The 14030-nt window shown below is 40.8% G+C and overlaps 1 protein-coding gene across 3 annotated transcripts in view; it reads right to left on the bottom strand.

The window, feature by feature from the left end:
- Positions 1-1513: 1513 nt before the first annotated feature.
- The window catches only part of CAX11 (cation exchanger 11), a 29345-nt gene continuing 16828 nt past the window's right edge, over positions 1514-14030 (bottom strand). The window contains exons 3-4 of one of the 3 annotated variants that reach the window (XM_089420501.1): positions 4828-4895; positions 2052-2388 (exon numbers count right to left, since the gene is read on the bottom strand). In XM_089420501.1, coding sequence (XP_089276627.1) covers positions 2252-2388; positions 4828-4895 — 205 coding nt within the window. In that variant the 3' untranslated portion in view covers positions 2052-2251. Of the gene's footprint in view, positions 2389-4827; positions 4896-14030 lie in introns of all 3 variants that reach the window. The other 2 variants (XM_089420500.1, XM_089420502.1) reach the window with 2 other exon arrangements.

Below are 14030 nucleotides of genomic sequence, written 5' to 3' on the forward strand. Positions count from 1 at the left end.
ATAAACAAAAAGTATTTATACAAATTTATTTATGAAAAGAAAATGTTGGCAATACTACATGCACTAAAGCAATGGCGAACTTACCTAATAGGAATTCACTTCAAGGTAAAAACAAACCATGATAGTCTTAGATATTTTTTGGAACAAAGATGATCTTCAAAAGAACAACAAAAATGGATTACAAAGATGTTGGGTTATGACTTTGAAACCATGTATTAAAAAGGGAAGCAAAATGTTATTACAGATGCACTCTCAAAAAAGGATAAGGATGTGGAAGCAATGCTCTGTTCTATTTCTATTATCGAACATGATTACATCATTGAAACAAGGGATGAACGGAAGAATGACAAAGAAGTATGGACACTCATTCAAAAGTTGCAGCGAGATCCCAATGCATATGATATATTTATTTGAAAAAATGATTCATTATGGTACAAAGATCGTTTATATTTATGTAAGAATTCTCAACTCAAACAAAATATCATCTGATGTTGTTTAGAACAAATTTCTCCATCCAGAACGCACTATATGAGATGTTGTTTAGAGCAATTTTCTACTGACTATGGGATTTTGTACCTTCAATAACCAAATCGGAAACTACTTGATTACAGTTTTTCCAAAGAGATACGACAATGTTGGAACGAACTTCTCGTGAGCACGTTACCCTCCCCCACAATGCGAAATTTCACGAGAGAGTGTTTCCTTAAAACCACAGAAAACGACCCAATTTAGAACCAATAAAGCAATTAACTAAAACCAATACCAAGGACCATTTAAAAACGATGTGTCGTCAAGATCGTCCACTCAGTCGCTGTCCGATTGTTTGATACAGGAACACCTGTTTTCACATCAATCAGCCATCGCTTCAAGACAAGACAAAAACCTGTTGGAAAATGCATATGTACCTAATGCTAAATTTTTCCATTTGATGACTTCATTCTGCGATGTGGTTTCTTAACCCTTTCTTCCCCCACGTTGTTCTTGCCACTTTCTCCACTCATTGAAACATTATGCATTGATATTTTTTGCGCAAAAATTAGCGTTTAATCAGTGGCATTAAAGCAGAGAACTGAAGTAAATCCATGCTGATACAAAAAGGACCACTAAAGTCAATCACATCATACAAGCCAGAAAATGTGTTTTATAGGAAACAATGAAAACATGCCAGATTTGTAAATCAAAATACCAATTAACAAATCCCAAAACAAAATGGAGATCATTGAAATAAACCCACCAAATTTATAATCCCATCATTCTGGAGTCCAGTATGCAGCACATCAGTTATTTATACGATATAAACAACCATTCGAACCCCCCAGTATAGGACATTATAGGCAAGAGCAAGATAGAGCAAAAGCATCAGTGCCAAATAACAAGAGAAATCCAAATATTGGTTGAATGGGGCCATCTAAACTCTATGAGATCACTCCAACCAGCATTTCCCATATAATGATAAACAGCATTGGAGGATAAAAAATGCAACTCATCCAAACTTGCCAACGAAGAACAGTGATTGATGACATATAATCTATTAAAACTCCTTTTCATCAACAGAAATGCAAAGGTACATACAAGATTTAGTCTCAAATTGTCAAATAAAGCTCATTAAAGAAATAGCTCTCTTTTTCACGTTATATTTGCAATCATTAAACTCACAACAACAAAGAGAACATACAAAGCAATAAGGAAAAATCCCCAGAATCGAGGGACCTGAAACCTTGACCATGTTATTACAAATAATGAGCCAAGTAAGCTCAAAAACAGAAAACCAAATGCAACAACAATACTCATGTGAAAATTAAGGTAATAGCCAGACGGATATGAGTGGGCCGTGCGCATTACAAGTGCAAGCCCCAGCCCAATAAGCATGTTAAACATAGGCCCTGCATAGCAACCAGCCATGGCCATGGCTGGTTGCCCAGCTTTTGCAACTGCAACATCTGCAACTAGATCCCCAATGGAATTTCCCCAAGCCAATACTGTCAGACCCAATAAAGCTGGTGACAACTTTAATATGACACCAAGTGCCGCTAAGCAACCCAACAGCTCTCCAGCTATAAATGAAATCCAACATACACTCATAACAAATGCCACAACGACTGCTAATTTCTGCTCTTCATCCGGTGGCTCACTCACAATTAAATAATGTGCAACCCCTATGGAACAGCTTTGTGCTAGCACCACCATCCACAAAGGAAAATGCACATTTGGTATTAGAAATACCACAGGATAGTGGTAAGGGATGAAAGAGCTACAGAAGTATAAAAGGGCAAGTGGACATAGTACTATGTTGGCAGATGCATAAAATCGGCTCCATTCTGTGGAACGTATGGATGGGATTGTCAACTTCAGCAGCAACTTTACCGGCACCTCCCAAATTTTTGTAAGCTGGTGCATGTAAACAAATAGTGAATTAGTCAATCGTCATCTCACAATAAATACAGCTCAGCTCAGAAAACATTAAATTATACGGTATCAAATAGCATTATAGCACCCATGTTGTAGAGCAATCTCCTTGGAATCATATCAGGTATTCTTCCTGATATCACAAAAAGAGAAAAACGCAAAGACAGCAAACGGCTTTCGATGATCTATGTAAATCAAACAATCAATGTCTCACTCTTTAACATTTACTATTTACCGTAACTGTATTTGTCTTTACCCCTGATATACTGCAGATATTTCCATCGTTCAAAATAAGCAAGACTCTAGCAATGTCTACTATCCATACAATGCAAGAGTTTGTCTTATTTGCTTGACAAGATGATTGTGTCCACTATCTGCTAGGAAATCTGGGGCAAGATCCTGCCTTAACAGACATGGCATAATTCCATGCCATAACTACGGCCTTGATAGAGCTGCAAGTTGTGGAGAGTCCAAATAAGTGTTTTATGTTTTCGATCATACGGATGTAGACTAAAGGAGGTTAATCACTCCCAAAGAGGTTGACAGAGCGAATAGAGGGCTAATTGAAAAGGCTGAAAGTACTGAGAAACTTTACAATTTTGCATGGCCAATGGCCTGTTGGTTCACTAGATATGATGATGGCTTGTTACACTATTCTTCAAAGTTCAGGGTTCAGTGTATGGGATGTTCCTCCCCTCCCAGCCATGCAATCAGTGTCAAGTGCAAGTCCAGAGCAAATTTCTTTGTATCTACAGGGTAAAGTGGGGGTGAATCTCCATTATTTTCACATGTTATTTAATGTATATATGTTTTAACTTTTAAAACATATGTTAATTCTTTTTATGATTAATAATAATAATAATTTAAAATAAATTATTTTTATAATTAATAATAATAATAATTTAAAATAAAATTGTAATTTTTAGATTTTTTTATCATGAGGTAAATGTTATGATGCCTATCCGAGTTTACAAGCCATTTAATTTATATGGCTGCACTAGTATTTACTTTCCAAAAACTTTAAATCCAAATGAAAATGCAACTCCGACTAGTGTCTTAAGTCGTGTAAAAAAGTGAGTATTTGGTTATTTAAACACACCACCGGGTATTAAATCAGTTATGTTGAAATGGTGTCTTTATTACCTATTTCTTTGATTATCATGCACAATTCTCTCGTCATTTCTTTGGGTTATGTTAGAATGGTGTATTTGTTACCTCATTCTTAACGAATCATATTTGCCCATCATGCACCTCGCTTGTAATTTCTTGTCGTAATAGTATCAGAGCATTCTAAGGCGTTGGAGCCACTGAAACGGAGACTGCACCTGTTTGGAAACTGAAAAGGGCAAAGGTGTTGGTTTTCTGAGAAGAGAGAAAAGTCAAGGTGGAAAGCATACCAAGGTATAGTAAATAAAATCCGTTAGAATATCTATTCCAATAGTGTTTAATATATTTTTATTTCATAAAGTTCGACACTCACGAAAGAAAGTAGACTATTATAACAAAAGAAAGTAGACTATTTGTGAAGCCACCAGTAAGTTTGTGACCTGTAAATTTGTGAAGCAGCCATTTGTAATTCTGTAGAGAGAAAAATGTTATAGTAGATTCACCACAGGAGTTAACCAGACATTGTATGAATAACAGGGTAGTTCTTCCCTAGAGAGGCAGTAACTTTTCTCCGTGTAAAGTTTGAAGTTGAACCAGACATTGTATCAATACGTTGTCAGGGGGTTAGGATGCTTGATTGCTGTCCTTTAAATCTAGGAGGGGTCGTTGGTAGAAACAGAGAACCGGAAAGACACTGAAGTAGAAGAGAGACACAGTTTGTGTAGAAGCAGTACTGTTTGGGGGCCTTGAAGGATAAAGGACAAAGTAAGTTTGCCCTAGCATAGATTTGAACAGGCAAGCAAACATATTTATGTGCCTAGCATTTGCATACTGAAGAAGAATGCCCAACTTGTAAAGAGTGCAAGTTTTAAAAGCAGCAAAGCAGGCAGTCGGAGTGTAGTGATAGCACAGCATTAATACATTGTCGGGGGGTTGGTAGGTTTTCTTGCGTGCTTGTTTTTAAATCCATGAAAGAGGGTCATTGGTAGAAACGGAGAATGGGAAAGGCACAAGACTTAGTTTTGGAGTCCTTAAAGAATAAAGAACAAAGTAATATTGCCCTAGCCTAATTCACTATGTTCGGCGAACAAAATCCTTCAGGTTCGAAGTTCGCCGAACTTAAATGCATGTCGAATAAATTCGTTTCAGTTTGCCAAACACAAACCCGAACTCGATCCCGAACGCGAACACAAATGTGAATATGAAGAAGAAGAAAAAATCGCTTTAAATTCAAATAAATTCAGCTTATGTTCGGGTTAATAATTAAATGAAATTAAGAATCAAAACACTATAAACAGTGATTGCGCTGGCAACCTAATGCTCCACTCTGGACCCCAGCTGCCTGTGTCCACACTCCTATCAGCACTGTCGACCCCTGCCGCCTGTAGATCGAAAAGCCATCAAGATAAATGTCAAAGGAGCATCTTACCAAGTCAATATGACAGTGCTTAATCTGAGAATTTTCTAGTAATGGGCGGCTACTATCTCCCAGCCTCCCGAATCCTGAATCAGCATCCGCTGTTTCGGACTTATTTGTTCAAGTTCACAAAATGTGGATGTATAAGTAGATGAATCTTTTATGCATATGTCTTGAACAGTGGACATAGCGGGGCTTGTTTAAGCCAAAATTTCCCCTTTGTGTGTCGAAAATGGTTGATGTAAAGATTTGTAATTTCAGGATGATATATTATTGAATTTAATTTCCTACTGCAACTGTTAAAATTGCAAAATAAATGTCATCACATTTCATGGAATTATTTAATGGAATCAAAATTGGCAGATAGAAAGAAAAATACGCATGAAAGTAAGGCATTTTTCTTAATAAAAAAACATATATTAATTATAGATAGCAAAACTTGATTTACTTTAGTTTTAAGCTTACAGTGATTGTTCAGAGATTGTTCATAATTATTATCTAACAAGAAGTAGATTTTGACTCCTTTCATTCACATATTAATTTTATTTATGTTTATAATTAATTTTGGGTCAGAAAAGAGCCAGCCTCAAACATTAATCTATTTTTATAAAGTGCCCATGTCCTCGGAGAAGTTGCAAAATGGCCATCCAGGGCACTTCTCGCATTATTTTCATGCTTGAAAAATAAAAATATTTCCTTATTTATTGGATAAACATTCAGTTGAATAGCAAAGGAAGGCATGTCTTTTCTTTATTTATTTATTTCTGTCATATGCGTATATATTTTCAAATTTTTGGTATGTCAAATTTAATGTTGAACTTTATTGTCAAAATTTTAACTGCCAAACTTTATTCGAACTTCAAAGCCGCCGAACTCGAACATGAACATGAACTCAAACATGGACATGAACGCGATGACCTAGGCCTAGCATAGATTTGAAGGGGCAAGCAAACATGTTTGTGTGCCTAGCATTCTGTTAAAATTGGCAACTAGGGCCAAACTCCATGTGGGTCTTGGACTCCTCTCATCGAGAGGTGTAGGATTGATCTAAAGATCATCCTATTCCGATAAGTATTCATGGAGTTGTGAATTTATTTGTGTTATAAGACAATTCGTCAAGGTCGGCCAGCAACCAAATAACCCCCACATGTGCTCAACGTTTTAGTATAAAAGGAGATGACTTGAGAGTCATTTTACACACACTTCTCTCTTCATTTTCTCTCCACTCGCTTTGGGTTTTAGTGGAAGAGAAATCTAGGAGAAGGATGCCCTAACCACAGTCTTAAAGGATGCCCTAGCCGCAGTCCTAAAGTGGAAGATCTAGCCGTAGTCCAAGGGAGAAGACCCCTGATTCTATACGCTGCCCAACCTGCCCTCTACGCTGCCTAAAGGAGAGACATAGCACAGTGAAGAAGACCTATTCACGCTGCCCAAATACGCAGATCTATCATGCCCTAGCCGCAGTAAGGAAGACCAAACAGCGTGGGTTTTTGGAGGTTGTTTCAGGGTCATATGTGAAGGTCGAGTTGCTGTAGGAGGGCCAAGTTATCTTCCTAGAGGGCTGAAGCAGAGGAGGATTGTTTTGGTTTGATGTGTGGGCCATAAGCTACAGCAAAGATACATGGGACAGCGTGAGCTGTTTTGGGGTCATGTTATACCCTCATCTTCAGCGTGGAGGCAGAGGGTTTACACTTGCCTATGCCGCATTTCATAAGGGAAATTCTGGGCCAGATTTGAGGACGGTTAGGGACTGTTGTGTGCCCTAACCAGTCCCAGAAATTACAGCAGAAATGAAGTGACAAACAGCAGCGTTTGTATGGTGTGTTGGCAGCAAGATAGACGGGACAGCAAGGTCTCATGGTGCAGCAAAGATAGATGGGACAGCAAGGTCACATGGTGCAGCAAAAGAAGATAGGACAGCAAGGTCACATGGTGCAGCAAAGGAAGATGGGACAGCAAGATCACATGGTGCAGTAAAGGTAGATGGGACAGCAAGGACATGGTGCTTGCATGGAACAGCAAGCAATCATGGTGCAGCAGTATGAGCAGTGACAGCATTGTGATAAGCGGCAGCATGATGTAAAGTGCTACAGCACAATGATGTGCATCATGACAAAGTAAAGTGTAGCATGTTATGTGCAACACTTACTAGTATAGTACAATGATATTAAATGCTACAATGAGATGCAGTACAGTGATGGGTACAGTCATGATTAGTGAAGCATAATGAGGTCTAGCATAGCAATGATGGGTGCAGCACGATGCAACACAGTGAGGTGCAGCACAATGATAGGTTGTTAAATTTTGAAGATGTTCTATGCTAAGAGCAATTTCACTTTTCTCACAGCAATCATACAAGTAGATAAGCGAAATGCAGATAGAACATATAAGCAGATCTTACAGAAGACAAATCAGAAACAAGAAAAATGTATGTGTTCGTTTCGGCGGTCAACAGGATGCTTCAACCAGCAAAGTCTCCTTTGGTCAGCCAGCCCAGCATGTGTCACAACAACCCTCCAACCAGTAGATGAGTCAACCCAAGTCAGTTCTACAAAAGTCAACGCTGTCCTGAAAAGTCAACGCAGGGGCAGCAAGCTAAAAGTCAACGCAGCAGCAAAACGGTCAACCCTTTGACCTCGATTTTTGTGCCAGATAGTACGGCCTTCAAAAATCGAACTTTCCACCAATTTTCAGCTTGATTGGACCAAGCGTTGACCAAAGTCAACGCTGGTCAAACTTTCTGCGAAACCCTAGCAGCAGAAAATCCGTACGGTCTGTCCTCTTCGTCCTTCCCACGTGTGGCTGAAATTCGTCCTCCAGGTAGCGTACTCTCTAAGATAAGAGAGGAAGATGTGAGTTGAGTTGTGATCAAATTCTCTCCAACTTTTCCTGTATATATATCCATCAATGAGGGTGTGTGACACATCTGTTGGGCATGTGAGCCTACATTACAAAACTGGCTGACCTTGCACATATAATTTATTAAGAATAATAAATTCAAAATATAAGTTCTGCTCATCGGATTAAGACTATTTTTATATGGATTTTACACCTCTCAGAAAGAGGAATCCAACAAAAATATTAGCCTCTTAATCTGAGCATCAGAACATGGAGTTTGGACCTAGTTGTCCAAATTTAACACTCCCTCTCAACTAGGGAGAACTCCATCTATTAGTGCAATTAACATCGTGAGTCATCCCGCCGAAACTTGCTTTGCTGGCTTCTTTATTTCAGAACAGAAGTGGGTCAGTCACAAAGACATCATTCCCCGACTGACATAATCAGTCTAGAGGTCCCAGACCTCACAAATCTTGATCCCAGATCAAGTGGTTGGACCATGCCATCCTAGATAGAGAGTACGGCAATCTTTGATGCGTCCATCAGTCTTTGCTAATAGTCTCTAGCTTTTCCACACCTCATTGGCCAAATGAGAGGTACTTCCCATGAGCCCTGAACTCAATGGGTAGGATGCATACGGGGCACAGATTAAAAGAGTGGCGAACCAGCTCAATAATCACAAGGGTGGGGCAGAAGCATTATGAGTGCTTATAGCTCCGAGAAGCTATCCCCAAAGCCCCCCAGAGCTCCCAGAGCTCATCGTCCAACAAGACCCACATCATAGGGTCTTTCCACGACACCAAGACTCTCACGGAAGGTTAGGAACTTGACCTTCCCCAGGGGCTTAGTGAGAATATCCGCGACCTGCTCATCAGTTCCTATATGATCGAGCCTTACGGCGCCTCGCTGTACCATATCCCGGATAAAGTGGTACCTGATATCAATATGCTTGGATCGGTCGTGGAACACAGGATTCTCAGTCATACGAATCCCACTCTGATTATCACAGAGTATTACAGTGGTATCTAGCACATGTTGGAACAGCTCATTGAAGAGCTTCCTCAACCAAACTGCTTCACAACAGGCCATACTAGCAGCAATGTATTCGGCCTCCGCGGTGCTCAAAGCCACCGACTTCTGCTTCCTGCTCATCCATGAGATCGAAGTAGAACCAAGATTGAAACAGCATCCAGATGTGCTCTTACGATCCACCACGCTGCCAGCCCAATCGGCATCAGTATATCCCGGAGTATCACACTCCCGGCAGTGTATCTCAGCCCATGGTTTATCGAGCCACGAAGATATCTCAAAAGATTCTTGGCACCAACCCAGTGAAAATGATGAGGCTCAACCATCTGTTGGCTCAAAGTATTCACTGCAAAACATATGTCCGGACGGGTGTTCACTAAGAACATCAAAGCTCCTATGAGTTGACGATACTCAGTAGGATTGGCCAAGATAGGCCCTGCAGCGCTGCCACTCAACTTCTTAAAGTTGAGTTCCATACGGACTTACAGTCCACCATCCCAAATCTTTCCAGAAGCTTCACAATATACTTTCCTTGAGAAAGGAAAATCTCTCCAGGTCTCTGCCAGACCTCCAGGCCTAGGAAATAGTGCATCAGTCCTAGGTCTTTCATCTCGAACTCAGCAGCAAGCTCCCTCTTACATTGATGAATGAGAGGGTCACCACCTGTCAGGAAGAGGTCGTCCACATACAGCACTAGAATGAGAGGCTTTCCTTCCACAACCTTAAAGTAAAGGTTTGGATCAGCATTGCTTCGAGTGGAGCCCAGCTTCATCAAGTAACTATCCATCCTCTCATACCAAGCTCTGGGTGCTTGCTTTAACCCATAGAGGGCTTTCTTCAACCTGCAGACATAAGTGTCTTGATCTTGAACTTCGAATCCCAGAGGTTGTTCTACATACACCTCTTTCTTTATTGCACCATGCAGAAAAGCGGTCTTGACATCCATCTGATGAAGACTCCATCCTTGCGTAGCAGCAAGGGCTAAGATGGATCGGATGGTGGTATATCGAGCCACAGGTGCAAATATACCGTCATAGTCAATTCTCAATCATCATGGATCTGCACCTCAATGACTGTAATGTTGCTCTCATTATACAGCATCACATTGCTACCCCAAATCAACAAGAATGACAGATCTGGTCTTTTCATTGTAATATACTCCTAGTGGAGATTCATATCTTCTTTGCTGTCTATGCATCATCACGCTGCATGCTACCCATGCTGCCTTTGCATCATCACGTTGCAACACTACAACACTGTCAGATCTGCACTAATTGAGGCTTACGATCACCCAATCAAGCCTCCAAATTTGCTCCCACAGGTTGCCCAACCATCTGATCCAAAACTGATCAAATTCCTTGACCCAACACAAGGCATAAATTGTTGTTCCAATCTGTTTTCGCTGCTGCTCCTAATTGTGACTGGTTAGGGCATCCATATGCTGCAACAGCCCTTAACCAAGTCACCAAACAGCTTTCAAAAAACTATGTGCTACCCTTGTATAAGTCCTCTGCATCCACGCTGTTGATTAGGGCTCAATCTAGCCCCAAAACAGTCCCACGCAATGCCTTTTCAGTGGGGTAAGGGCCTGCGGCCTACCACAGGTGGCTTCCTGTACCCACGGCCTGCTGAAACAGAGTTTCCAGCCCGCACATAATATTCAAATCAACCCAGAATTTTGTCTCCTTTATTGAGGCCTTTCTGCTGGTTAATTTTCACTCCGAAACAGTCATAGGAGTGACCTAAACGTCCCCTCTTCCTTCACTGGAAATGCCCTTACCTGCACCCAATAAAACAGAGATTTAGGGCCCAATATACTGCAGATTTAGGGCTCCTATTCTTAGCGTGTAAGGGCCTCTTGGGACAGCGTATAAGGGCTCTTTAGAGCTGCGGATTCTCCTCTAGATCTCTCTGTCCACAAAACCCAAACACGTGGAGAGAGTGCAGTGGTAGTCTCCCTCTTAATGCCAGCTTCTCTGCAAAAGTCTTTGAACTCATTTGACTCATATTCAGTGCCATTGTTAGTCCTCAAAATCTTGATCTTCTTTCCGGTCATATTTTCCACCAAGGCTTTGAAGGTACGGAACCACATGAAAGCCTCATCCTTCTTCTTCAAGAAGTATATCCAGGTTTTGCGAGAGAAGTCATCAGTAAATGTCATATAGTAAGAACATCCCCCCAGGGATGTTACAGGCAACATACCGGAAAGATCAGAATGGACCAGTTGCAATATCTCAGATGTCTTTGTGACACTTGAGGGGAAAGGTCCCCTTGTATGTTTTCCTTCAGCACAGCCCTTACATACACCTTCCTTGCATCTAGACGCCTGAACATAGGAGCATTCTTAAGCATATCAGGTATAACCATAAACCTGACTTTGCTGCCTCGAATAAAGACATGCTCCAATTGGGATACTTTTCCATCCTGTCACTGTTTGTTCATGGACTGAGCTTTGATTACAGGTTAGGGCTTCAACTGAAACCTACAGCAGCCCACTACATAATTTGATGCAGCTTCCTTCCCTTTATCATATCTGGGAACTCGCTCTCCTAGATGACTATTCCTGCACCCTTTTTAAGCTTGATTAGACCTCTAAACAACTGCTACAGGACTGCAGCAAGCTCACCATAGGTATGTCTCCTATTTAGAAGAATTCCCAGCCATAACTATCCCAGAAAAGCCTTCTTCTATTGCTGCCTCCCTTTTATAAGCTCCTATCCTCCAAGCTGATTGACCTATCAATCAAAACATTACCAAGGAGTCATCTACAACCACCTTGCTGTTGCCTCCTTGTCATGATTTCTGTGCTTTACTGCTGTATCTTCTTATCTCAGGTTAGGGCATCCAAAAACCCTCCAAAAATCTACCACAACAGTCCTCCAACCACTGTGTTCCCTTGTCACCCTTTGCTATCCTACTAGGCTTCCAATCTGCTGTTGTATGTCCCAAAGAAACCACCTCAAGGCACCCTACAGATCTCGGATCTGCTACAGCAAGGAGTTTGACATTTAGACAAGGGTTTACACCTTTAGTTTGGGCTGCGGTGTCTCCTTAGGAGCTGCGGCTAGGCGAGAGGACCCTTACTAGGTCTCTCGGCCTCTCAACAGACCTCCACGCATGCTGCTGTAACATCATCACCTGCAGCCCAAAACAGAATACCCAAATACTGTAATTATGCACAGAAAACCCTTTAACCTTACCGCTGATCTGTGGTTTTGTTTAGCAAGGGAGACATGCCACAAACTGTCCACACATCTGCTCTTTAGGTACCTTCTAGCTGTGGCTTTCTCCACAGAGAAATCTGCACCAAAACGCAGAGAAGAACCTCTCCTAAACTTGGCTGCACTCTCCTCATCCTTGCCTCAGATCCACACTTCAAACGTAGAGGTGTTCTTAACCTTTTTGATTCTCTTCTTATACTTGTGTTTAGCAGCAGAGGCATTTGATGGAGGTTCTTGAATCTTCCCTGTCACATGATCTAGGAGATCATGATCTTCTAATTTGAGATCTAATAACATCTTCCAGGCATGGAAGTCATCACTTCCAGTCAGCTTGTCATTCTCCCTGAATTCAAGCTTAGAGGAATCCATTTCCTTCGATGATGATTGCTATAGATAGAGTTTGTCTTCACCTCAGCTCTGATACCATGTTAAATTTTGAAGATGTTCTATGCTAAGAGCAATTTCACTTTTCTCACAGCAATCATACAAGTAGATAAGCGAAATGCAGATAGAACATATAAGCAGATCTTACAGAAGACAAATCAGAAACAAGAAAAATGTATGTGTTCGTTTCGGCGGTCAACAGGATGCTTCAACCAGCAAAGTCTCCTTTGGTCAGCCAGCCCAGCATGTGTCACAACAACCGTCCAACCAGTAGATGAGTCAACCCAAGTCAGTTCTACAAAAGTCAACGCTGTCCTGAAAAGTCAACGCAGGGGCAGCAAGCTAAAAGTCAATGCAGCAGAAAAACGGTCAACCCTTTGACCTCGATTTTTGTGCCAGATAGTACGCCTTCAAAAATCGAACTTTCCACCAATTTTCAGCTTGATTGGACCAAGCGTTGACCAAAGTCAACGCTGGTCAAACTTTCTGCGAAACCCTAGCAGCAGAAACCCTAGCAGCAGAAAATCCGTACGGTCTGTCCTCTTTGTCCTTCCCACGTGTGGCTGAAATTCGTCCTCCAGGTAGCGTACTCTCTAAGATAAGAGAGGAAGATGTGAGTTGAGTTGTGATCAAATTCTCTCCAACTTTTCCTGTATATATATCCATCAATGAGGGTGTGTGACACATCTGTTGGGCATGTGAGCCTACATTACAAAACTGGCTGACCTTGCACATATAATTTATTAAGAATAATAAATTCAAAATATAACTTCTGCTCATCGGATTAAGACTATTTTTATATGGATTTTACACCTCTCAGAAAGAGGAATCCAACAAAAATATTAGCCTCTTAATCTGAGCATCAGAACATGGAGTTTGGACCTAGTTGTCCAAATTTAACATAGGTGATGGAGTCACCTTGGAGAATCAGTTGAAGCAGCATGTCTTCAACTGAGTTCACCTACCTCATGTATCATTTTCTTAGAGATGATCTATGCTATTATAAGTCAAAATGTTGACTTTTGTTGTAAATGTACTATCTCTCTCTCTCTTTCTCTGCTGAACTATTGAAGAACATATAAGAAGAATTGATCAAGGGTTTCCCCACATTGGGGTTTGTCCCTGGCTAGCGCCACATCTTGTGTCCTCTCGTCTTGGCTTGTCTTCTGCGATCTATGTTTATGTTCTATCTGCAATTTACTTTAATGCTGATGTGATTGCTAATCTGGAAAAGTTATTGAGCTAACTGTAAAATTGAAATAAATTGCTCTAAGCATAGAACATACCTAAAGTTAACACATTCGCACACTGAAAGAGAATGCCCAAATTGTAAAAAGTGCCAGTTTTGAAAGCAGCAAATTAGGCAGCTGGAGTTTCATGATAGCACCGCAGAACAAAGAAGGCCAGAGGATGTCAAAGGTCAACTCTGAGACAATCCATACCTCAGCATATACTCAGAATTTCTGCAGAATTTTTTTGAAGTGTTCAGTGGTCAAATATTCTCTCTCAGAATCTCACAAATGGAATGGCAAAAATTATGGTTCACGGACCGTCTTAATGGAGAAACATCATTTTTGTTAATAAGGAATAATGAGCAGGACAGAAACCAAACCTACATCAGATCAGAA

Source organism: Pinus tabuliformis, chromosome 4_1 (assembly GCF_031772625.1).
Source record: "Pinus tabuliformis cultivar Carrire ecotype Pingquan chromosome 4_1, CPIR1, whole genome shotgun sequence".
Classification (NCBI taxonomy): domain Eukaryota; kingdom Viridiplantae; phylum Streptophyta; class Pinopsida; order Pinales; family Pinaceae; genus Pinus; species Pinus tabuliformis.